This window comes from Pseudochaenichthys georgianus, chromosome 17 (assembly GCF_902827115.2).
Source record: "Pseudochaenichthys georgianus chromosome 17, fPseGeo1.2, whole genome shotgun sequence".
NCBI classification, from domain to species: Eukaryota; Metazoa; Chordata; class Actinopteri; order Perciformes; family Channichthyidae; genus Pseudochaenichthys; species Pseudochaenichthys georgianus.
This window is the reverse complement of record NC_047519.1, coordinates 29,757,073-29,785,039: the sequence shown is the minus strand read 5'-3', so window position 1 is coordinate 29,785,039 and position 27,967 is coordinate 29,757,073. Positions and strand designations below refer to the sequence as shown.

Below are 27,967 nucleotides of genomic sequence, written 5' to 3'. Positions count from 1 at the left end.
TCCTTGGTATGACAAAGTTTGAGAAACACTGGTGCAGACAGACAGGATACATCTCATTTAGATCCAAAGGGCCAAAGACATGAGAAATAAACACAACCCAAAACTTGAAATAAGTTTGATACATATAGGGAGTCATAAGTAAGTAATTAAACTACAACTGTCAAATGAATCCTAAACTATTTTTAAAGCATTATTTCTACAATAATAATTACCCCTGACTAGAACAAACTATTTGTTCTACTTCTACATAATTGTAGGTGTGCAATAACTTGAAAGCAAGAGAAGAAACAGTTCCCTGGGGTTGTTTTTAATTGAAGTACACATGCAGTTATGATTACTATATAGATCTTGACCAGCAGGTGGTGCTATAGCGCTGCACAGTGACTCAGTGAACAGAATGATCCATCACATCCACCTCAGTTTGTTTGAATTATGCGTGAATATCTATTTTCCATTGGCTGTGATTCAGCAGTTACGGTACGATTCTGCTCTTACATTACATTTTGCTTTGATTTGAGTGGAAAAGATGAGAACATCATTCACACAGTTTGTCAGACTGTCTCATGATGCAACCTCTGACATTAAAACAGATTTACAACACTAACTCTCCTGTCGACCACGTTTAAGTATCAGTTTTTGCGACCAGTCATGATGGAAATGAGGCCACAGAGTGCATGCGTCCAACTGCATGTTTACAAAACACTCGTCTTTAAAATGCCACTTTCTTTGTGTGTGAACAGAGAAAGAGCTGATGTGCAAACGCCCCGCCTCGCACATCGACTCTATAAATGACAGCCGTGACTGATGCTACAAAAAAAGGCCTAATGATATGGTTTGACTAACAACTGGAGTCACTTGAGACATGGACCACAGAGTCAACAGAGCCTTGTCAGAACTGACTAGTGCAGATCTCTCTCCTTCCTCTGCATCACTTTCCCCTCGAAATTCCAATCAAAAAGAGTTTTATTGGCATGAGTAGTGGCAGGAAAACATGTTGTCAAGCATCTTTCCCTTGAACAATTGACTACAATCAAAACATAAATAGAATAACTTGGTCTAAAGCTTGCCAGTTCTTTCAGAAAGGGAAAAGGGAATACGGTTAAGAGAAAGAGTGCAAGTAAAGGAAGGAAGGAGGGCAGGAAAAGAAAGCGGTTTAACGTAAAATTAGAGCTAGATGGCAGGGGAGAGAAATGGAGGATAGATAGATTTATCTCTGAGAAAGCGAGTGACAGATAAAGGGAGCAGATACACTGCTATTAAAAATAAACGGAGTTGAGAAAAGAGAAATCTTTAGATGAATCTATCAGAAAACGGAGATTTACTTACTTACTTTTATTTCAGAGAGTTAGAGGGCGAGACAAAGACATTCCCCCCTACATATTCATTAGCCTGATTTTCAGACAGAGTGCTAACTGGGCTAAGTAAAGCTCTATTTCAATTCCACTGAGGGTCTCACAGGAAAACAAATCTGGTTTAAGTTCTCAACGATAGCTCGTCATTGCCGCTATTTTAGCTTTTTTCTGGTGTGGTGTAGTTTATTCTGAGCTGGCTCACCTGACCTTGTTGTAGAATAATGTATCAAAGGAATAATTACACATTTTGGGAGGACACATTTATGGAGAAAAAGTGTGTCCTCCCAAAATGTGCAATGTCCTTCAGAGAGACGAAGATCGATCATCAGATCTGGAATGGATGTCATTAAGCTACCACGAGCAGCTGGTTAGCTTAACTTAGCAAACATAAAGGGGGAAACAGCTGGCCTGGCTCTGTCTGTTTTTTTTTCTTCATCCTTTAATTTTGACACAATTGTTAATTTGAGCAATACAAACTTTTTTAAAACATAAAAATTAGGACCATAAGAGAAACAAACAAGCTAACCATCCTCCAAAATATGTCTTTCTATCCATTATGAATAATCACGCAAACATAACAACTAGTAAACTGATGTTCTCCTCAAATTCAGGGGCCTTTCACCCAGAGAAGGACTTCTCTAGAAGCTCTGTTCAGCATATATCATGATAATGAAGAAGACACAGCTCAGTAATTATGAGAAACTAAAATCAATTCCCAATAAAATGTGTCCTTAAAAACATAATCTTTAACTCAATCACAGTGAAGAATAATTGCAATTATGCCTCGCACATAGCCTACGACAAACAGTTAGCCTATGATATGTGATTGCGTATTGAAGTTATTCTCCTTTTTGTTATGGACCAATCTTGGTGCTCCACCCCCTTTTTGCCAATGGTAACATGTGAACTACTGACAAAGCAACCGTAAGAGCTAAAATGAGGTATAACATGTTAATGTATGTGCTTTAGATGTGCTTGAAAGTGGATTTTGTAACCAGACCAGCGCTATCCACTTGTTTCCCGTCTTTATCCTAAGCTAAGCTAACTGGCTTCTTGTAGTACTTCATAAGTATATTAAAGCTATCTGATGTTAGTATTTCCCAAAACTTTAAACTATTCTTGAAATGGATTCTGAATGAGACAGTAAACTTAAAGTTATGTTCGTGGTAAATACAATATTACAGAAGCCAGACACACACCCTGTATCTGCACTGTCCCAGGAGGATAACATATTAATAGAATATTGAACTAAGTTACCAAGCGACCAATTCATTTGCAATCCATGAAGTGCCATTTTCCAGACAAAAAGTGTGTGTGTGTGTGTGTACAAACTGACACCCGCGGCTGATGATGAATGTGCCTCTTTCTTACTTCTGCTATCCCAATATCTCATTGCTATGCCAAACCAGCCTCTCAACGAAAGTGCTGTGAGAATGGACTCCTTTGTGAGAGTGTGTGAATTTTGAGTGAATGTGTATTTAAATATACATATATATATGTGCATGTAGATGTGTGTATGCTGTGCTATGATCTAGTAACATTCATTAAACAGTCGAGACAACGCCTCCCATGGTAAACTCAACATTACACGTGTGCTCCCGATAGACTCTCCTAAAAGGCTCAATCATTAATCTGAATCCAAACAGAAAGGCAACCCTGCACCTGAAGACAGAGAGTGGAAAGAGAAGCAGTGTATCTGTGTTATCGAGTGACAGGCCAACGTGTGTACAGCCTGAGAAGTAAACAGTTAAAAAAAAGAAGCTATTTCTCAAAGACACTGTAGTAGGTTGCTGCTGTAGATGAGAGGGATTTCAGGTTCACACTCATTCCTAATATTCAAAATATGTGAACATTAAACGGCCTCGGCACCGTATCGTTCAATGGAAGTTAGTCATAAATGGCAATGTTGATTAAAGTAAACCTGAAGTCATGTCTGTTGGCAAGTTCTTCATCGCCTAATCCTAGAGTAATCCAAAAACACACAAACGTTCTATAAAGTGATCTGGTAAATCTCTGACCTGTATCTGGAGTTCCTCAAGGAAGGGAGTGAGACATTAAAAACATTTCTGGAATATATCTTAACATCCTTTCTTTATACTACTTAAGTTTATATCAACCACCAACTTCAAAATGAGGATCTGTCTTTTTTTCTCCTTGCTGGTGCCACGATGTCGTATGGCAATGTCAGTTGATCAGTCTGTTTACATGACATTTGGCACAGACCACCTCAGGGTGAATTATTCATACTTCTGTGATCCAATCACATTTCCCCTTAGCATCATCATCAGGTCAATAGTTCAATGTGCCGATACTTCATCACCCTCAGCTGTAATGTTTAGTGCTATCAGCAACAAGTACTACAAGGCTAATCAGCATGTTAGCATAGTCATTGTGTTTATATTAGCATGAACATGTGAGAGTGAAGCTCAAAGCACAGATTCCTAAAGTGTGATACCGTACTAACTTATCAGAGGGCTACCCTGGTTACTGACAACTAGTGATGGGTCGGTTGCGAACGAGCCGATTCTTTTGAACGGTACGAACGAGGGGAACCGAGTCGTACTCGGTGAGAGCCGTTCTTGTTATCGTTCAATCGTTGGTCCGCACTCACTGCCTGCCAAAATCCACTCGCCTTTTAAAAAGCTTGATTTTGTTCCCCAAACGTCTTCTGTGAAGACCCGCCCCTACTCTGACTGGTAGGTTTCAGCACGAGGAGTGAGATGGGGTTGGTCTTAACGGAATACGCGCGAGAGAGAAGTCATAACAAGTGGTACGGGACAGGTAGACGACGTGTTGTTCGGATGGAAAATGAGCCAAACGCGAAACCGCAGCAGCATTTGGATGCACTTCAACCAAAACCCAGGCAGTGATAAAGCGCACCATTTGTAAAGGCAAAATATCCTTTAAAGCAGGGTCAACAAATAATCTCCATCGCCACTTAAAAACACAATATCTAATATTAAGAGTTGCATGAATTTCATTCAAGGCAAGGCAACTTTATTTACTTAACACATACAGAGGGTACATTCAAAGTAGTACATTCACTGACATGAATGACATGGATATGGCCCCACCTTGTGTCATGTTTACAATGCAGATTATTGACATTAGCTCTGGCAATACACTCAATCATTATCCTGGTGATTATTTCGCAGATAAACCTAGTAACCCCGCCCCCTTTAAAAAACGGCTCTTTGAAAGGAACGGAGCCATAAGATCCGGCTCCCTTCAAAGAGCCATAATTCCCATCACTACTGACAACTCTACCTAATGTTTTCAATCATACAGAATATCAAATTATGTAAATGATGTCCATCAGAGAAATAAAAAAGCCCTCAAAGACTCTACCGAAAGAAATGGCAAAACCTTCCTCATGATGTTAAAAAGTGCCGAATGAAATGAGAATAGAGAATTTCCTCAACCCACACCACCTTGATAGAGCCGCGATGCAGCCAATCTTCCTCACAGGCTCCCGATTATTCTGAGCCGCCATGCTCAGAAGTCAAAATACCACTTATTTTTAAAATAAAATCCTTTAAACCAACATTTCTAAGACACTATAATGAGTGTCCGTAAGGGCATCTTTTGAAAAAGCCGCTTGAGCCGACTAATAAGCAGATCTTTTCTGCCCTCTTGCTACAGTTATGAATAATGGATCAGCTTCAAATAAATAGCGTCCCTGTTGTTGCCACCTTTTATTTAGGAGGTCTAATGCACACAAAAGAGGGAGAGCAGAGCGACATCAGAGGAAAACAGAAATTGAGTATTACGCAGACGAACACACACTTTGTTTCCGTCTAGTGGCGGATAAATTGATTTTGACACAGGAAAATAGACAAGTCCAAACATAGCCGGCTCCTATCTCCCTCTCCAACACACACAAAACAATGATGGATGACATATTACAGAGGCCTGGTTATTTAAGACACATCTATGAGTTATTGCCGCCATTGAACAGTTGACTATAGATTTTTTGTTTAACTACTTCTAGATGGATGTCTGACATATCTTTAGTTTTGGCAGTAGCTTTTTGCAGGTAAACACATGTTCTGGTTAATTTGCACTCCTCTGCCCCCTGTACTGTATAAGAGGGTGGATTTGTATCTTTATCGCTAAGCACGGAAAAGGGCACACGGCAGGTGATTTGAAAAGTAGGCATTAGAAAATCGCTAAAAAGGTTTATAAATGTAGGACCAGAAGGTGAGCAGGGCTCTTTCCCTTCAAACATCTCAACCAATGTTATTTCCAGCCATATTTTAAATACTCAGTGTCTAATTGTCCTTCCTCCTACGCCGTGTGTAATGTTGGGGATTTTATATGTTAGCATAGCAAAGGGAACATAATAAGTAATAACATCAAAGTGCAGTCAGTAAAAGGTATGCACGGATGTGAGCAACACTTCTCTGCTTCTTAGCAACCGAACACTTCTTGTTTCATCATCTTTTGAGATGAACAAGTCGCTGGTTGTTTCTTACAGAATCCGTTCCTATTAAAGCTTTCATTTCTTACATCAGTAATCATAATGTCATGGATCAAACTTGAAAGCATAATTTTATGGCTGAGCAATGTGTTTTAAGAGTCACCTATGACATTAATTACACTGACTTTGTAATGAATAAAAGCGCCTTTACAAGAGTTCATAGACAGCTGCAATAAACACAGTTATGCTAAGCTTTTATGTATGATATGATTGCTTCAGTAAATTGATACCAAAGTACTAAGTTGTAATTACTAAATAAAATCAAGGTTTCAAGAAGTTTCCAAAATGGAAATGGTTGGGAATATTTTTCTCACACGAGACTCAAGCAACACGTGTTAAGCGGCTGTATGCAAAATCTAAATAAAAAATGTCATAATGTGTTTGGCTGACGCTGCTTTCTCACACGACTAATTTTTAATATTCTTATAAAACAATTTAGGAGCCGCAGCTACACTTGAAGTCAACTGTGAATACTGACGTTCAAAATGAGATCAAACTGAAACCATATTGAAGGAACAGAGATCACTGCTTTCTGCTGGAGCGGATATCGATTTCTGTGTTGAGAGGCATCGTTGCCTGGTCCATCGAGGCATAAAAACTGGGCTCTTAGAGGAGAATAAACAGTGATAATCCACGTTTAAGCAGCTTAATGTGAGGTGCTATACTCCTGGTGATTAATGTGTCTAGAAGGGCTCATCTCTGCATATTGCTTCTCATTTATCAAACCATAAAATAACACATTTATAGGGAAAGCATTTTTTCACGTTTGTTCAAAAAGCAATTTAAATGCATGTAGCCAAAAGAGCGACACAAAAGCCTGTGGGCTGCATCTGTGGAAAGCCATTTTTGGTTTATTGAAAATAGTTTTGTCCTTTTTACATTTCCTTTTTTCATCTCTACCAATCTTTTAGTGGCCGGAAAAGCCGAGCTGTGTCCCTTGGAGAACTAGTTTTATTTACATTTAGCTCAGTCATGTGATACTTCTTGCATATTAAAGCCCCCTCCTTATCTGCAGCCAACATCTAATGACATCGCAGTAGACGCAGCCTAGTGTTGATATTTATGAAACTTGCATTTTAGTAGAAGGGCAATTTTTATAAATGCTGTGAATATAGGAAATTACAAGTATATGTATATTTTATTTATTTAACATGTCGATGTCTTTATGCATTTAAAAAGCATCATGCATTAATATTTTAGTATCCTGCTATGAGTGAAATGTTTTTATCATTCAGAGGAAAAATGCTGTAGGGTGATCTCAAACTCATCAAATAGAAACAATACCTGACTTATTGTTCCAGTTTCATCACCTTTTCTTTTAGCTTTATGCTCTAATTTACATTTGTCTTGGTTGATTCAATCGCAGCAGTAGTGATGGAATTAGTTTTACAGTATACATTTAGGGCAGAAGCTACCATTTCATGTTTTTCAAAGGGGTGGGGGATTTAAGAAACATTGGGTGATGTAGCTCAAAACAGTATTTTTGACTCAATATACTTCAATACAAATATTCATAAAGGATTCTTTATTTTCTACCAGACAAAACCAGTATTCCTACCAGTGTGTAGAAGACACAGAAACAATGGACACATACATAACATATTACTGAATCATTGAGTAAAATTAGATACAATTGTATTATATTTTTTAAATTCCCCCCACCCTTAGCATAAGTATTGCATATTTGATTCTATTATTATTAAGTGTGAAGTTTTCCCTTAGGGGCTGCTCAGTGAATAATAGCAGGAGCGATGGACTAACATTGCGTAGCTCTCTCAGGTGTGAACTGTGAATGAGCACAAAGTGAGCGTTGAAATGGCTATAACAAGGCGAAGGCTTCTCATATAATCATCTTAGAGGTTTTAAAATGTATTTAACATGTGATTTTAGCAGTGGCGAACCGTCAGGGCCGTCAAGGTATTCAGAGAATACCCTGGAACACTCAGATAAAACAAACACAAATTCGATTTAATTATATAAATAAAATGTATCTTAAATGAATAAATGAGAATCATATCTGTGTTGTTGATCTGTAATATTACAGTGTTACGTTGATTTGTTTCTCCTTCTCGGACCATGCACTACGCATTTCAGTGGTTTTGTGTTAGAAAAGAAAGCAACCAATCAGATCTTGTTCTGGGTCTCTGGGTATGCCCTGGCCGTTGCACTGAATGAGAGCGTACGTTTGGACTGACAGTTTGATCAACCAATCATATATTGATTTGTAGCCAATGGGCGTATTCTTTCAGAGTTCCCCTCGGTTCCAGGGTACTCTCGAAGGCCCGCTAGTTAACTGGCTCGAGACAGAGGCTGCAGTCGGATAGTTTAAAAATCAGCTCCTAAATTCTAACCCTATCGTCTATTCCTTGACCTCTGAGTGAAACGTCACGGGGTTAAGGGATAGTGGATAGGATAATTCAAAAGGACTTAGGAGAAGAGACTGCGGTACTTTAGAGAATCCGAATGCACTTTCACTATCCGACGTGTTTATGATGCGCCAGCGGACGTCATTGTGTGCGTCTGCTGCTGTGGGGAAACTATGGAAACCACAATTTTCTATACAGCGGACGACAACATGGATGTTTAATAAGAACGAGGGACTACTGTAAACTCATCTAGAGACTCTGCACCGTGCTCTGATGCTGCTGCTTTGCTTTATGAACGTGGACAACAGAGACACATATTCTTCAGGACCAAAGTTGGAATTGAAATAAAAAAGGAAAGTGAAACTGCTCGTCACCCTCTCCCTCCGGTCCACATTAATACAAATGATCCCAATACGTATGATTGTATGAACTAAAGATCTTAAAATCAATACAGATGTATTTATTATAAACGTTAGTCCTTAACATCTATCACTGTGTATATCACCATTCAAACATCTTTTAAAAGTTGAACAAACCCCACACAGCTCAGTGAAGACTGAAATTTTGACTTTATTTGATCATTTCAGTAAAAACTAAGGTTCATATTTCTCTCTTTGATTATAATACTGATGAACGTTCAAAACAAAGCACTTTGGCAACTTACCACCTATGTTTTAAAAAGCTTAATAAGCACCGTAACTTTCATGATATAATTTCTCCGTCATAATCGTTTTTTTCCGTGAAAGGCCGACTGTTGAGTGACGGCAAATGCTGCGGCTGCAAGGCATTGTGGGGCAGCATTTTCGCTTCTCCTGCCGGTTAGGGAAGTCCAGTGGTTCCTAAGCTAAAGGAGGTTATAAAGGAAGTTTGAAACCTCCTTTCCTATCATTCTCATCATTCTAGAGTATTCGAACGGCACTTATCATGGCTGCCACTGAGGGACTTCCGGGTCATTTCACTCCTTTAGGAAGGTTCCTAAGCTAAATGGACTATTCGACTTCAGCCAGAGGATAGATGAATGCGACGAAGCAATTCATGCCGTTTTATTGTTTTTAACGTTGAAATGACAAGCGCAACAGGTGAAGATAAAGTTGTTGCGGAATTGTTGTGAGTACCTTTTTCAAGACGACAAATCAGTGAAAAGACGGACAGTATCATGCCGCGGAGGGGGGGCGGCGGGGGGTGTGTGCGCCACTGGATTTGAGCAACATTTGACAGAATAGAAGCAGATAATGTTGACAAAGAACCGAGAAATATGTACGAACCTGTTTTATATCTGATCATATATTGCCTGTGTTACTCATGTTTCGGCATATTTATCTAGCTATCTCTAATTATAAATGCGTGTTATTGATAGTGTGCCCTTTGCCGCGCAACATAGTGATCATTCTCTCACATGGCGATGAAACATTTGGAAAGAAACATCTGAACTGTGTAGCTTTGAGACAAAAGCAGCGCCATCGATCCAAATGCCCCAGAAAGAGTTTGGACAATGATGCAGTACCTCTGTGGGTTCGGCTCGTTGTGTTTGTCTCTCTCGTGTTTAATCATTCTGTAGCGGCCGATGCGGACGTCTGGCCTGGACACCTTCATCCCATTCAGAGTGATCCTGCAACACACACAGACACAACATCTGTTAAGGGAAACAGGGAAATGAACCCAATTAAAGAGACAACGAGAGAGATGATAAATAGAGTCAGAATAAAAGCAACAGGACGTGGAGAGGGATACCACTTTTATGTTTCATGAGGAAATAAGTAGGTCTGAAGCTAATTATTTCATTATACATACTGCAACAATCATTTATTTTCATTAGCAATTCATATGGCAATAATCTTTTTATTCATTTATAAATCCTTTGGTGATCAGAAAACAGACAAATTCAAGACATAATTGACTGTTACAAAAATAAAAAGCCCAATATGATGTCTTTAAATAGCTTCTGTTATCCAACCAGTAGTCCAACACATGGAAAAAGCTGCAAATCACGGCTGGATTCTGAAGGTGTTGCCTTTAAATCGAAATCTGTGTTTTTATACCTGCACGGATTCAGGGTCGCTACTTAATAACACCAAAGAATATGTATTTTCCTGCAGCTGCTAATGGTCTAGCAATATTGCATTCCTTCTTATGATTGCAATTGCCCTAAAGAGTGCATATCCGAAATGCCCCCAAAAACAGAACAACTATAAACAATACCTCATAAAAATGCACAAAGAACCAGAGACCCCTCATGGCTCTTACTGAAAACAAATAGAATAAAAAGGGAGAAAGAACTATGATCAGAGACTCATCAAGAAACACATTGCTCAACTTCAGAGGCGGACACCAGCTGGGGAGTAAGAGAGGATTTGCAGTGTGTTTCAGTTCAAACAAAGCATAACATCACAACTCAGACAACAGCTGCACAGTTGTACTACCACTAAGGTGCAATACAAGGGCAAATCTGCACAGAGATTTATATCTAATGCTACAACAAATGGAGTATGGGCTTGAACAACAGATCTGTTCCACATAAAGCCTGAGTTAAACCCAGGGGCTAACAGAGGCATTCATACCTGCAATGATACAAAGGAGAGTGCATGTGTGTACAGAATTTGTATTTGTTGCAATGCTCTGATTCGTTTAGTAATCTCTCTGTCTGAAAAAGCATCCATGCCTGATATTGCTCCTCAACAACTGCCCGTCTATTCAACACTGACAAAGCCTCCTCTTGTTTAAAAACGCCTCGCTTCCTCCCTCTTCAGCCATCTTATCGCTTCTCCTTTTTTGACTTATTTACCACCACCTTTTCTATCTGTCTCTCCTTTTTCATAATTTCTTTATATTCTTTTCTTTCATTTCCTCTCCTATCTCCACTTCTCTCTTTTTTTGGGCAACTGTTTAAGCATCCTGAAGGTAATAGCTGGTATTTTAGGCTAATAGAAGGTCAAAGATTTAGCATTTATTAGCAGTAGCATGGTTCAAACGTGAGGATACAAGTAATGGACCGTGTAAGCTCAATTGCCCTTCTCAGGATAGTAATCTGAATTTGAGCTTCAGAGGGGTTGGTCGACATGTTTTTGAAATTTGTACAGAAGCTATAGCAAGTTAGCTTCGAGACTCGTTGCTACACTGCGCTAACAGACAGCTAGCACTAGCTACAACATATTATACAAAACATGAACTTTGTGTCAATCTTTTCATGTAAATCTATTTTGCAAAATGTTATGATATTTATACAATCATTTAGCTTTAGAATTGTTTTACTTTTGAGAGAGCAAGGCTAGCTAGTTTCCCCTTGCTTTATGTTTAACTTAGCCAAGTAACCCAGTCTCACGGCATTTTGTGTTATAGTCACAAAATTAATTTAATCTATTGATTCGTGTTCACCAACACGATTTTTGCATTTTTTTCGTGTCACACAGAACGATTTTAAAAGCAATGTATTTCTATTGGTAGTATGTTTTTTGCCTGCACCACGTCTTTTTGTCCGGTCGGGTCCTGGAAGACTGGAAGCTGTGTGGTTCATAAAAACATGTTCTTACCCTAAGCCTAACCCTTTTATTTAAAATTGTATAATGTCTGAGTTTTTTTGCCATCAGTGAGGAAAATAAATGGGGCTCAGAGCCTAATCTAAAAAAAGAAAAAATGTCCTTCTAATTTGTTATTATTTGGTGCAGGCACGAAACATACATAGAAATACATTGCTTCTAAAATTGTTCTGTGTCAGAATACTGAAATCTGTATTTTTCCTATCTCTTTTTCCTTCAAATTAGTTATTATTTACATTGCTTTTGAAATCGTTCTGTGTGATATGAAAAAAATGCGAAAATCGTGTTGGTGAACACGAATCAATAGATGAATTTCGTGACTATAACACAAAATGCAGTGAGACTGTGTTGCTATTTAGGCTAATATGAATACTTGCATGTGTAAGTACATGGATTCAGGTATTGTGTTTGTGTGTGCTGGTGCACATCTGTATCCTCTTGTGCATACGTGTCTATATTTAGCTATACAGTATATAGATAAGCATGTTTGTTGGCCTATATTAATTGTCAACACAGTATGCTATAAATCGTTTTTGGTTTAATTATTATAAAACATTGAAGACTATTTAAATATTGCTCAGCACTGTATGTCTTTTCTTACAAACATGTTCCTTTTCAGCTTATTTGTTTGCTTCTTCATCCTCTCCTCTGTTCTTTCTGTCTCTCTCCTTCTAGTCAAAGCTTTTTTCTTTTAACCTTCGTCCACCTCTTCATCCTCCTCCTTTCATCCCTCCTCTCTTCTGCTATACAAACCAGTGAAATGTAAATAATCCAGAATGTAGCCATGTGCTATCAAAAGCACATCAACCCATAAGAGGAAAAACCAAAACTGCATAAAAACAACCCTCCCATAAATAAATGCATTGGAAAACTAAATAACACATCTTCCCTCCCTCTCTCGTGTTCCCGTGACTTTGCTGACTTGACAGATGCATAGAAGGCTGCCTTTTGTCGGTGTGTGCGCGTGCACATGAAAGCAAGCATGCATTTGCATAATTTAGAGATTTATTATGGTGCAAATAATGTGAGCCAGAGTGAGAGTGAGCTAGCCCTCTCCTTCACTTCCTCAGCTTTTCAGTGCAGTGAGCTTAGTTATGCATTATGCACAGTTCTGCATCTTTATAATAATCTTCTTTGTGCCGTTGCCCTGCAGAGTGTGAGGCTTAACTCTGGTGATATCAGCTAGAAATGTGAATCCGTCCGTCTTCATCAGATTCAGTATGAACTCAAAATAACAAATTTAATTAAAGCTACTTTGAGCACATCAGCAATATTCTTCGCTTAATTTGAACCATTTGAGGTTTGCTGTGTTTTGACTTTCGATGAGACTTTTGCTGTGGTGTAAGAAGTAGGATTTAGATCATCAGAAAAAGCACTTCCACTGCGTAGAAATACTGCATCACAAGAGAAAGACCTGCAAATGAAGTCCTACATTACATTTAATTTGGTCGCCTGTGACGGTTAAGTATCCACCTTTGTGCATGTGTTGTGGTCGTCTGCAAGAAGTTGTCATGAATTGACTTCATTTGAAGTTCTGAGCCAAAACACACCTTTTAGAACTGGTTTGTTTAAACTGGAAGATCAAATGTGCTCATTAATGAATCAATAATCTGTGTAGTGAAAGGATTAAAGCACTTTCAAGTCTGTGTGACCACATTTTAGTGTTTGAAAAGCTCAAGCTTCTGAAGGGATGGTCATCTAGAATAGATTGTAACACTTCAAGCATCCCAGTGTTGTCAAATATTGGTGTTTAATGAAATAATCTTCAGAGGAAATGGAAGCAGTTTTCGGTCCTCTCAAACATATCTTGATCAGAGTGTGTTTGCTTATGTAAAACATAATCAGAGCTTCTACAAAATCTGTATCCTTACTACTGCATCTCTGCCTGCATTCAAAAAGTGCATTAAACCCTCCCTGAGGGTGGGCTGGCTCTCCATCTCGTCATGGTGATTACAGGCAGGTCCAAGTTTCTTGTACACAAAATGAAACACACACACAAAAAAGCTGTTATTATTCCACACATGCACATGCTCTAATACAGTGGTTCAACCTGGGGGGGGGCAAATATCATATTTAGACCCCTTTTTTTTTTTACATATAATTGTAAAGCAATACATGACTGTCACCAAAAGCCTTGTCTCTACATTACAATAAAATATAAAAAATAATTGATTAATTAATTTCAATAACAATTCAAGTTAGTAGCTATTAAAGGCATATAAAGACAGAAATGTATAATTCTTTCTTTAATAGAAATGTGTCCAAACCAGGCTTTTCTGGATAAGCGCATTTTTAAAACATAGTCATTGTCCATGCCGGTTTCAGTTGGATTATTTGTCACAGTTGCTCCGATCAGATCGGTCTCCTCCATTTTGTAGATTATTTACGACTTTTGAATCCACATAAACACATCGGCAAAATCCGGCTTACTTTGAGCATGTGTTTTCAACAGTTTAATCCCTTTGTGAATTGTTTCCACTTCCGCGCCGTCCTTTAATTTCTTCATACAGCGGGAATCCAAATGAATTAGAGTCCAATAACCATCAAATTCACTCCAATAGTGCTCCTTAATTACGCTTTCATCCTCCTTTAACAAAATACTCCACATTCATCCAGTTTGTGACAGTAGTTCTAGCATTTTTGAGACTTTTAAACATTAATTATCGCTGTTGCCCCCCCCCCCCCCCTTGTGTGTGGGGGGGGGGGGGGGGGGCGCAACTTCCAACAGGAGTCATTTGGGGGGGCTCTTGGGATAAAAAAAATTGGAAACCACTGCTCTAATACACTCATATATTGTTTGATAAATGAAGCTCAGGGTTTTAGGTCTAATAAGGTTTCAGAGGGACACTTTGAAACCAGACGAAAACTGTCTAAAAGAAACATCCACTGTGACCTTGTAGGTGTTTCATTTAATTTCAAACCTTTATTTAACCAGATTGGACCCATTGAGATCATAGATCTCTTTTTCAAGGGAGACCTGCAGCATATAGGTTCCACATGAAACATAAAACAATAAAGGACATTATATTTACAGGATACATAGTTATAGACATTTACAAGTGCCCATTGTATCAGCAAGCATTTCATTTAGCCTAGCTTTAAAAGCATGCAGAGGAATGAGATTGCTCAGTTTCAATTATTGCTGAAGATTGTTCCAAGCAAGTGGAGCTGCGCACATAAAAGCTGTCTTACCTAAGACAGTCCTTGCTCTTGGCACATCTAACAAGACTACATCATGTGACCTCAGACAATAGCTGCTTGCAACTCTCTGTGTTATCAGAGAGCAGATATAATACGGGAGTTTACCCAACAAAGCTTTATAGATAAACGTGTACCAATGACTGAGCCTCCGTACAGAGAGTGATGGTAAACCTGCCTTGGTATACAGTGTACAGTGATGTGTAAGCGCTTTACAATTTGTGACAAATCTCAGAGCACTGTGATACGCAGCATCCAATTTGCTCAGGTAATTGGCAGGTGCATTCATATACAACAAATCACCATAGTCCAGCACAGGTAAAAAGGTCACAGTGACTAGCCTTTTCCTGGCCTCAAGCGAGAAACAGGACTTGTTCCTGTAGAAGAAACCTAACCTAACCCTCAGTTTTTTAAGCAGGTTATTGACATGAAGTTTAAAAGAGAGACAATCATCAAGCCAGATACCAAGGTATTTGTAACAGGCAACAACTTCAAGTTTTGTTCCTTGTGTAGTTACAATATCTAAAACAGGCTCTGGTGTCTTTTTTGCTTTTGAAAAGAGCATTACCTTGGTTTTATCCACATTTAAAAGAAGCTTTAGTTCAGAGAGCTGAGTCTGAATAGTGTTAAAAACAGCCTGTAATTTAACAACAGCCTCTTTAATGGACGGACCTGCACAATACATCACAGTATCATCCGCATAGAAATGTAAAGTAGCTTCATCCACATTATCACCTAAACTGTTGATATATATGGAGAATAAAAGTGGTCCTAAAACAGAACCTTGTGGTGCACCATTAGAAATGTTTAACCACTCAGAAGACAGTCCATCAAAATGAACACATTGGGACCTTTCAGAGAGGTAGTTCACAAACCACCCCACTGCAAGGCTGGATATGCCAATACTGAGTAGCCTCTGCTTTAAAATGCGATGATCAACGGTGTCAAACGCTTTGGAAAGGTCAATAAACAGAGCTGCACAACTCTGCTTATTATCTAAAATACTAGTAATGTCATTTACCACTTTCATTGTGGCAGTGATGGTGCTGTGTTTCTTTCTGAAGCCTGACTGATGTGTAGACAGGATATCATTTAGGATATCAGGTGGTGTGCTTTGAGGGTGTGCTTTTGTCTATGCATATGTGTGTTGTAATGAGCTGTGAAGTAACCAATTAACTGGCTTCTCTTTATTCCTGTAGACAGCAAAGAATGTTGTCCTTGACCAAAACTAAAATGTAGCTGGAGCACCAACACACACTTGCTTACACACACACTCCCAACAACACATCAGTGCAGTCATTATTTCCCCCTCCTCTGACAGGCGTGACATCGCAGTGTGAACATTATGTAAGGGACGGGACACTGAGGATACAGCGGAGCTGCAGGATGGAAAGCATTAGTGTTCCCCAGTGTGATGTATATAATCCCGAGCCGACACATAAGACAGCCACCTCCACTGAAACACAGCGGGTGGGTGGCTGCTGTGAAATGTGTTACTTTGGGGTACCCTCAAGCAAAACTGTTTTTTTGAGAATCAAGTCAATACCACTTGGAGCAGTAGGATAAAATAACATTTAGACAGAAGTTAACTACCCTAATTATCTTGGTCAGGATAACATATACATGCTACTTGCTTATATATATGTATATCTACATATCAGGCAAACACATTCTACGCTGAATAGGACCATAATACCATGATTATGGTGGATGCTGGATTTTAAAGATAATGCTCATTTACCCATCCCTAATGCATCTTTCTGTGAAGACTGAAAGAAAGTGAAAGTGTTATCATTTAGGCAAAAGCCTTTCAATGTAATTCAATCCAGCAATTACCTCTTTAAAAAAGATAGAAGATGTCAGTCCTCTCTTTAAAGGTTGGTGTTTACACTGTATACGATAGGTGTCCAATAGATATTGCAAACCAAACATTTCATACTTCTGCTGCAGGGAGATATCTTTAAGGCTTATATACGATAAGGCTATTTTGTTCTGAAAGGCTCCACAAAGACTTGGTATTGAACGTATTGTCTACTTAAATAAAATAGGCAACTTGTAAAAAAAAAGCTGCCAGCTGTCCAGAACTTAAGCCTCCTATCTCACCATTAATAGGATATACCATGAAAAGTTGCATTAGCCGCCTGATTCTGAGAATTGTGTGTGTGTGTGTGTGTGTGTGTGTGTGTGTGCGTGTATCCAGACAAGTGTCCAAACTGCTATGGTCTGTAATACCACACACACACACACACACACACACACACACACACACACACACACACACACACACACACACACACACACACACACACACACACACACACACACACACACACACACACACACACACACACACACACACACACACACACACACACACACACACACACACACACACACACACACACACACACACACACACACACACACACGATCAGATTAATCAGGAATGTCTCCAGCTCTCCTCTTTTATTCCCACCAGTGGAGTTAATTGCATTAGAGCACTGGAGTGGAGGAGGAATGGGAGCTAAGTCTGAGAAATTAGATGGGAGAGAAAGAAGAGGAGGAGTAGGAGGAGGAGTGGGTGGTGGTGATGATGACGGTGGTGGTGGTGTGTGAAGAAGCTATGCACAGCAGAGAGAAAGTAATAGAAAGTAAGGTGTGTGGGTGAGAGCCGGAGAGACGATCTCTATCTCAGCAGGAACACATCTGGGTGCTAAACAGAGCAATACACTTTCAAATGGCCTGTCGTCTGTTTCTCTATACACAGACTGATGCGTGCTTTTAATAAAAAAGGGTTGTTCAATTACACTGAAATAAAAGATAATATCTGAAAATCATGAGAGACATGAGCAGGGAAGACTAATCAGTCAATCTGAATGCTCAAGAAAGCCACTGTAAAGAAAACATATATATATTTCAAGGGCAAATATATTTCAATAGGAAGGAAAACAAATCAGTTTTTTTTTTTCAAGAATTAGATCCTTAAAAGATCCCTGAACAATCCATATGAATCTGCAGCAGTTTCCACTCACTGACAGTCACATTATACACATATTCACAGGTAGGCTTCATTTTCTGCAGGAAAGAGCTGAATATGATGACTTTGGGTCCGTTTCTGGCAGCGCTTCCTAACATGTGGGTTTCCTGTCCCAGCAGCTGCTGACTGTGGCGGTTTTTCCGGTCCCTACCTGCAGCTCAATGCTTCATTTCTCTCAGCCTTTCCCTCCCTCTTTCTCCCTCTCCACTTGTTTCCCATTTTCTTCCTGAGCACCTTCCACCTTTCCAAGCCTCCCCTTGCCTCGCTGTACTTGATGTTTCTGTTAGTGCATCCCTCATTGTTGTGCCCTCTGATACATTCCCACAAAGAGGGAGCATGACAGGATGAAATAGTTGTAAGTAGTGGTTTTGAACTCGAAAAAGATCTTGCCCCTACTACTGGAGCAAATAGATTCAAAGGAAACACTGCAGATCATTGGGTTACAAGCCATTGGAATAGATCCCACAGAGCTTTTGTTCAGTATCGATATTCATCAGTAACACATGTGACCAAATGTTAGAAAACACAATTGGCCTCAATTCATTCAAAAATATATAAGTTGGGACTCAATACTTCTATTGATCCGCCCTAGTTTTTCCATCGTGTCTTGCATTTGTCTCTTTAAAAAGGGCCTAATAGAGCTCTTTAAAAAATATATAAATGAAGTGGAGAGAGAAACACACACATAGAAATATGAAAAATATAATATGATTGATGGTGAGGCAAGCGTAGCCATCCAGAAAAAAAGGAGAAAGAAAGATCTAACAAGGGATTTGAGACTTTCCACAGTGTTTTCTGAAATGACCCGAGGGTGGAGACCTCCTCAAACAGAAGGTACGATTGAACTCATCAAAGACTCAGTATCCTCTACGTGTCAAGCCAGAAATATCCTGACTCTAACAGCATTGTCAAGGCTTCCCAGAAACACTTGCAGTCCTTGTGCAGAGTGTTTGTGTTGAAGTCTGGTCTGCTATGGAAGCCCCTGGGACAGGTACAGTTTCTGCCCAAGGCGACTGCTGCAAGTAACCCCTTCCCCTTTCTGCTCCTCTCTATTTTTAATATCCAACAGCGTTTTTAGACAGTGGTGGGAGTGGGTTAAAGTGGCACTGGCAATTGTGTAAGTGGCATGTGTCCTCTTCGCCACGGGCTCAGGCCACACTGAGCAGCACAGACAGGAAGTTCCCTCGGGGAGGCATTCATCTAGCACAGTGTTTCTCAAACGTTTTCATACCAAGGACCACTTAAACAATAACAAAACAGTCGCGGACCACCTAACTCCACAAATATAAAAAAACCACAATTTTTCTAGAACAGATTAAAAATCGCCTGAAAATGGTACAAACAAGTGGCAACATGTGTGATGAAGGTGTTGCGCTGGGCTACATCATGCAATCGAAAATGAAACTTAACCTCGCTCCATTGTGGAGATATTCCCGCGAGAGTGCGGACAATTTAAATTAATAAATGTATTTCAAATGTGAAATGTTACCAATATACTCACGGACCAATAGGGGGCGCTCACGGACCACCAGTGGTTCGCGGACCACACTTTGAGAAGCACTGATCTAGCAGGAGCCATTTCAGGCAGTGGCCTTGCCATGGTCTGTGGCATCAAAACCAGCAAAAAGGGAAATAGCTGGGGGTGAAGCAAGAGATAGAGATATACAAAGGGATGTGCAGGTAGAGGGGCAGAGAAGAGGGAAAATAGGCTGAGAAAGGGAAGCTGAAGAAGAAGGTAAAAGAGCAATTTAGTCATTTAGTTGACTTTTTCTCCAGAGCAGCTTTCAAAGAGAGAGCAGGTGGAGATTTGGTGTCACGTTCAAGAACTCTTCGACTAGACACCAGACTGCTTGCATGTTTCAAACCTGTGAACTTTGCTCCCTTTTAAAGCCAGAGAAAACAAAATGGGCGGATTTCACAGGCTCTCTGTTATATATAGCTATACTCATATCTCTCTATCCCTGTATCTTCCCCTGGTCGAGTTGTTTCAAAGAGTCCTGAGAGCCGGCCTGTTAGCGCGCTCAGCTGGAGACTACGTCCTCTCCTCTGCACGCCACTACAGCTCTCATTGTTAAAACCTTTTCAACTGTAGACAGATCACAAAAAAAAGTTATGCTTGAAATGTAAAAGAAAGTACTTAAAAGAAAGCTAGCATTTGCTAATTAGCACTAATGACAGTAGTATTGGACACATTAAAACTATAACGTGATTGTAGCAGGTCAGGTCAGCAGCCTGAGGTCCGTTGGGGCACTTTGATGACATCACCACCCGTCTCCACACATCCCAATCTTCTGGCAGTCTGAGAGGAGACTATTCTGCTTACTTGTCTAGCCTCAGTTACATCCACACACAACCCTTTCCACACAATGTCCTCTTCCAACAGCTTGTCAAAGTGTGTCTTCAATGGCATTTCCCTTCAGATTGCTCTGTGAAAGGCTTATAAACAAGCCAGCCTTGAAAAGTGAGGGTGGATGGTGGGAGGGGGGTGTGTGAGTCTAAGAGTAAAGCAAAAAAAAACATCCATGCTCAGATTTATGCGCTTGTTTCTGCCAATGTTGTTGTTTTTTCCATTAATTTATTATGAGATTGACTTAGGGATTTTCAGGACCTCAGTTTGTAATAAAAAACAAGGATAGAAAGTGGAGAGAACTGATTGTTAGTGTGGAGTCAATCCTGTTTCTATTATAACTGGCATTAGATTCACAGTCTTCTTAAAACTCAATATATCACATTGTGTGTTTCAGTTTTTGCACCACTGGAGTTTTGGCCACCGCTGAAACCAGATACACAGAAGGATAGACACATCTGAGTGTTTGTCCCCTATGATTTCAAAGCACTTTAAGGGATGTTTTTTGTGATGGACAATCCGAGATAATGATATATTCGGAAAGCTTTAGTCACACTCAATCGAAAAATAAGTGCATCATAGTTGAAAGACTTTTGGTTTCTAATGAAGAGCTGAGAAGATAAAGGAGAGGGACACTGTAGTGGTTATGGATGGAATCTTACGCCACCAGGACGCCCCACTGACATCATTAAAGCAACTAACCCCACACGCTCTTGGAAAATGAAAGGAAATTCAATTAGCCATTATCCTGTAACTGCCTCGAGTAGCCAGAGTTTCCACTGTTCAGCAAAAGTTGTAATTATCACATGGTCCCACTTTCAGTAAAAAACAACTATACAAGAAGGAAAAGCTTCAAAGACATATTTGCTTGTTGATTCAAAAGAAAATGACTGGAGGATTGTCCGTTGTCTTTCTAACGGCCCCTACACACGGCGGCGTGCAACGCTTCTGCCCATTCACTTGGAATGGGGTGATGTTACGCTTTGCCGAACTGCATTGTGGGAGCAAAGCGTTGCTCGCTTCAAAAGTAGAGCAACGTTCTACTTTTGAAGCTTCGACGGAAGCGTCAGCCAATCGAATGATATGCCAGTACAAGCTCTAGCCAATCAAACCGCTGCGTGTGTGTCAGGGGCGGGAGATTCAGGTGATTGGTTGTTGGTCTAGCTTCAGACATGCCCGCCGGCAAGCGTCAACGCACGCCGCCGTGTGTAGTCATATATATTGACATTTTCAATAGATATTTTGGTAAACAAGTCAAAATAATTTGAATTGTAAAAGTAAATGTCTTAAAAGTGGAATTTTAATTATAATTCTGCACGTCACGTCACTTTTCATAGCAGTTTAAATAGCACAGCTTGATTTCAGAAAACATCTCGAGGGAAATCTACGGCATCTGATGACTTACTTCAGCTATCATCCAATAAAAGGTTAGAGGTCTCACTTTATCTGTCATCATTAGGCATGTAATCACACACACACACACACACACACACACACACACACACACACACACACACACACACACACACACACACACACACACACACACACACACACACACACACACACACACACACACACACACACACACACACACACACACACACACACACACACACACACACACACACACACACACACACACACACACACACACACACACACACACACACACACACACACACACACACACACACACACACACACACACACAAGCCATTCAGTGAATCACACATACATCTCTTTTATCACATCTTGCCAGACTCTGACAAACAACTGTAATCTTCTGAGGAGCGCGTCTACTGACACACTCCATTCTCAAAAACACCAATTTCAAATGCTCTTTTTTCAGTTTTCTTATAATGCTATTACAGAGGACAAAGATAAGCCTCACAGTGTGAGAGTGACAGCGGGGCACAGAGAGAAAAACGACAGTGAAGAAAGGAGACAATAAAGATGGAGTGTGTTCTGTCTGTGAAGAACAGTCCTGCTGTGTGAGTGTGTGTGTGTGAGTGTTTATAATTAGTGTACTCCAGATGGATCCTCTGAATGCAAATGTATCTGTGTGACTAAAATGAATGTTCTCTAGAAGAAAATGTGACGTTACAGCTTGCAATTTTTTAAAATCTTGTGTTGATGTTTCAGTCGTTCAGCAATCTGAAGCGGGCATTCATATCATATTACTGGCAGAGATCACGTGAAACACAGCAGTTTTGGGGAAATATGAAAAACGTCTACCTTAAAGCACTCTAAATGTCCTTATGTTGAAAGGTGTATAAACTTGCCTTGCCTTACTGTGATTAAGGTGCAATTTATTTTGTATTATTAGTCATATGCCTAATATTTTTAATGAATGCATTAAGCTTTCATGATTATTTTCTAGGGATGCTCCGATCGATCGGTCACCGATCGAGATCGGCCGATACTCACTCTCTACCGATCGATCGGTGCTCTCTAAACATGCCGATCGCCTGACGTAAAATACATGACACTTTTCTCTGTGTGCGGAAAAACAAGCTCGCCAAAATGGCTTCACCGTTTGGCATTATTTTAAGGTGTCCGAAAAAGACAGTAAAATAGCGGTATGCAACGTGTGTGAAGCAGAAATCCTGCAGCTCCACCCGCCGGACCGGTAAGCGGAGCGAAACACACAAGAGTTAGACCCAACACACTTAGCTATTTGATCTACCTCTGTGTAACCGCGGCCGCGCACACGGCCTAAAGTTTAGCTGTTCGACTGATCAAAGTTGCCCTCTGACTCAACTTTGATCAAACAGCAAAAACTCCACAGATTCAATTTTAAAGAAACACGATACAGTTGGCAGTCTACAAAAAGGCCTAAGACAAGGACTTTCCACCAAGAGTATGACATTTATTATCAAATAGACACATTTATAAACAATATTTTAACCAGTAAAAACAAGAACAATTTATTAGGAATTCATCTACTATGCTATTTAAAATGGTATCCAGCGTATAAAAAACGACTAAATGAGCGCAGACAGTTACTGTTGGGAGGGGGAAACAAGCTGGTCAAATCTGAATACTACTCACCGCCACTCACACGTGCCCTGTACAGACACAGCAACTGAAAAGAAAGTGATAAATTAAGAAAAGTGCAAAATTAACTAAACACACACACACACACACACACACACACACACACACACACACACACACACACACACACACACACACACACACACACACACACACACACACACACACACACACACACACACACACACACACACACACACACACACACACACACACACACACACACACACACACACACACTTAAGGGGCAGTGAAGTGCACGTGAGGGCCTAACACCGCTGAATCCCAACTCCCAAGGCTGCCAATCACGTCAGAGGTGCTGGATCCCTCAACAAAAGACACAAAGCACAATAGTACATCAATTCATTGAGATAGTAAAAACACTAATACTCTTGGGAGATTAGGAATTGGAGCAACAATGTAAACAAAAGCATCAAAAGGAACAACTATAACAAACCAAAATAAGGGAAACGGAACGGTAAAACAAAACAGCAGTGGCGGACAATCTTATGTCTCTCGGACGGCGCAGCCCCTCACACACACACAATACCGCCGGTCTTATCAATCGAGCGTGTGTCGAGTAATCCCCGACGCTTTTTGTGAAGCATGTACCGAGGCTTGTATCGTTTTGTGCCAGTGACGTCATCGATGACAAACGAAGCCTCGCTGCCTGTCGATACCACGTGACTGCTTCAGGAAGCGATTCAGATCCGTTGAACCGTTGAACCACAACGCTCATAATACCCATGGATGTATAATAAGAACCATATTACCCCTCCTGTACCCGGGCCCGCTGGTGACACGATGGAATCAAGAGAGCTCAGACCCTCACTCATATAGAGGTCGGAACATGTCATAAGTATAAATAGATACAATCATAAATAAATGTAGGAATAAAAACATCAATAAATACAGGAATAAATATGGTACAGTGTTTTCAGTGAGATTCAGCGTGTGTGCTGTGGCTCAGCTGGAAAGCAGTTGACTCATGACCGCAGGGTCCCTGGTTCAACAACTGAACAATACGTATTTTTTGTTGTTTATAAAAGCTACAGCTAAATGAGATAATGTAGTTAATAAATGTATTCTTTGATATGGTTTAGCCTTTCTCGGGGCTACAACATGGTTAAGTTTATGAATATTATTAAGGAATACAAATCCCTCTTTGCAATGTTTAGCAGCCTCCTTAGGCTTTTCAATCACAATCATTAAACTGGAATACATACAATATTGTTAACATGAAAATATGATTTTATGTTCGTTGTTTAGAGTTATTCTAAGGCTTTACTCAATGGGAACTCGGTATGAGATAGAGCACACTGTTGAGATGTCCAATCTGCCTGTTGTACACACTTTGTACACACGGTTTGTGTTCAAATGAAGCCCATGATGAAGCCTCATGAGATGAACCCTTTTGCGAACCAATTGGCTGGAAAGCTTCAAAGCTTCATAAGGCTTCATCTCGCCATCACTACTTATCACCGTCACGGGCAAAGCTATAGTCTGCTGGAGTAATGTGTAAAAGTTAAACAACCAGAGCCTAACATGCCACTAACTCGATAATTGTGGAGACTTACCGGAAACGTCTCGGTCGAACGGGAAAGAACTATCGGGAACTATCACACATACGGGTATTGGGCCGAGGGCGACACCGTACTTCCGGTATCCGCCATTTCACGCGAAGTGCAAGCAGAATATCATAGTCTATTGCCTTAATCAATATCTAGTCAACTCTAAAATACCACATATATGCAATGGCATGATAATATTATTGTGACAAGTGGGGTATTCACCTGGTGTTTCCAGAAGATAGACGTAGATGCAGCCAAAATCGACGAAGGCCACTTTCGCGGGTCGTTTTTCCATACATCTGCAGGCAGTCTGTAAGGGCAATCCGACAACCCACACAGCTCTAGTTTACGCTAGTAACGACCTAGAGCACACCCCTCAAGTCCAGAGATGTAATCCGAAGACATGCAGCGATTTCTATATATATATATATGGCGCGCGTTGCATTGTGGGTAGCTCGTGACGTCACTGTGTGTGAAAGAATAAATATTGTTTACTAAGTGAAGGGAATGGGCGGTACCTCTGTGGCGCAATACTACGGTGGCCGAAAAGTGTTTTACCTCTATGTTCGGCTACATTCAGAACAAGCTAAACTAGTCATTATAAATATATTTATTCTTCACTGTCGGGTCACTCATTACTGGATCAGTGAGCTGCATGAGATACTGACAGGCTGTCGGGAGGGGGAGAGAGGGGGGAGAGAGGAAAAGAGAGGGCTTCCGCTCATTTCTCCCGTGTTATTCTCCAAAGTGAATGTAAACTTGAATAATGTACATCATTTGAATGTAATAATTAAGTTGATTGTTGTTTGTGGAAGCTCTAGTGAATGAGCCCCATTTACTGAGTTTTAAACATCACTTTAAATGGAAGATTTAAAGTGATGTTTAAATCTTCCATTTAGGCCCCGCCCACTCGATCGGTATCGGCCGATACTGATTCCGGCGATCGGCCCTGAAATTGGCGATCGGAGCATCCCTATTATTTTCTCCTCTGTACTGACAAGCAAAGATGCGTGTCTCTGTATTTTGATTTGATTAATAGTCAGATCATCAGTTCACCGGTAATTCAACAGTTTTCAGTCCAAACAACCGTCTGAATAGACGATAAGTTAAACTAATGGCGCTGTAAATGGTTCTTTTAAGCAGTCTTTAGTCACCTTTCCGTCATCCTGTCAAAATGAAATCCTCTATCAGATTAGATTTCTGCACATTTCAACAGTAATATTATTAGTGAACTTCAGCATGCTGACTGAAGCGATTCAAAAGGTTAATTTATTTGCTAATAAATCTCCTTCGGTGAACGATTACCGGTACTATAAATCATCCACTCCACCAAGAACTTCCCTGTCACTTCAGTCCAGAGACTTGATTTCACTGCCAGTGGAGGCTGAAATAATGTGCATATGAGATCACTTGCATGTGTGTGAGTGTGTGTGACAGTCTGACAGGGAGCTTATACAGGGTATATGCAGGAATCCTGAAGTCAAATGTAATTCCTTTTTAAGACCTTTTTTAAGACCCTTTCCATACATCTTAAGACCTCATCGCCACTTCAAGTTTTAGCCGGTTACATTGGCGACACATTTACCTCACATTGACTATATACAGTATTGATTGTCCTTCCTCCTTATCTTCCAACCATTTGGACGCAAACTAGCATTTCCCCATAACGATGTTGTTTAACAACCGGCGTAAACGGACCTTCGTGCGCTATCAAGCAGTGAGCGTGCGATGTCCTGTTCAGATGAGGTCAAATCCAACGGGATGCCATAAATAAGCTACACAGAATCACACTACACACCTACGCCATGATTACATTCAGGCAGACTGTAGAATACAACCTCTTCCGACAATTGATATACTTATTGAAAACAAGCTACAAAATGTAAAATGCCCTTTAATACTTTTTAATAGCCTTAATTTTCGCTAAATGTATTCATCAACTTTTAATACTTTTTAAGACCCCGCGGACACCCTGTTATAACATAACCCAGACAGTTGGCATCTTGCTGTTAGTGAAGTTTAACTTTTATTGAACTATTTGGCAAATTAAAAAGGAATCTATTCGGTCGAATGAGGCTAAATCGTATTAGTGAAGAAATCAAGTGGCAGATTCAGCAGCTCATGCTTCATGCCTCCACTCTCACCTGTTGTAGATGTCGTCGTCCTCCCCCCCCCAGCCCCAGTACTCGTTGGGGAAGCCGTTTATCTTCAGAAACTGTTTTTTACTGAGTCCTGAAACTCCTCCAAAGTAGCCGGCGTACGGCAGCCTGCAGGAGGGAGAGAAAAGGAGTTATGATGAGTTATGAAAGGAAGTAGTGAAAGGTCATATAAGTGGCCTTATCAAACAAGACCCTTCAGAGAGAAGAAAGATCAACTCTCTGCTCAGCTGCAAGTCTGTGTAAACAAATTGATGAGAGAAAAATAAATGCAGTTCTTTATATAGAAAAAAAAATATATATATATAAATGTCTTAAGTCCTTTATGTGAAAACATATTTCAGGCTGCCAAAGGGTAAAGTGAAAACCCAATTAAAATATTCCTTTTACCATGTTAATAAATACATGTTCTTTGCAGTAACAGTGTTTATGCTAAATGTGGACTCAACAGCAACAATGACCCTGAAATGGGCAAGCGTCATAATTAATGTTAATCTAAAATCATCCATGAATCTCAGGTTTTAATATGTGGCATTTAAAGAAACCACCATTTACATTTGAATAACCTCTTGTGGCTATCAGATCTCTTCCTAATGTGTCTTGGATGTATTTTAAAGTGGATAATGTGTGGGTGCCTTTCTACACTAAATGGATAATCCACATCCATATAATCTGCTCAACGCATTATGAAATGACCGTGTGTAAAGAGGGACCGCATTATCCCCACATCACCGTACAGCAGACCTCTGGTGCTTAGAAAACAGCCGGCTTTAAACCAAGTTACATTTATGGCTTTAATGATAGAAGTTTCCAAAGTTCGGCTTTGGTCATTTACAAAGAAAAGAAAAGAAAAGCACAACATGTAAT

At 40.1% G+C, this 27,967-nt stretch overlaps 1 protein-coding gene across 1 annotated transcript in view; it reads right to left on the bottom strand.

Moving 5' to 3' along the window:
* The window catches only part of b4galt2 (UDP-Gal:betaGlcNAc beta 1,4- galactosyltransferase, polypeptide 2), a 172,641-nt gene that overhangs the window by 4,092 nt on the left and 140,582 nt on the right, over positions 1-27,967 (bottom strand). The window contains exons 6-7 of the mRNA XM_034105385.1: positions 27,089-27,211; positions 9,703-9,807 (exon numbers count right to left, since the gene is read on the bottom strand). Coding sequence (XP_033961276.1) covers positions 9,703-9,807; positions 27,089-27,211 — 228 coding nt within the window. The remainder of the gene's footprint in view (positions 1-9,702; positions 9,808-27,088; positions 27,212-27,967) is intronic.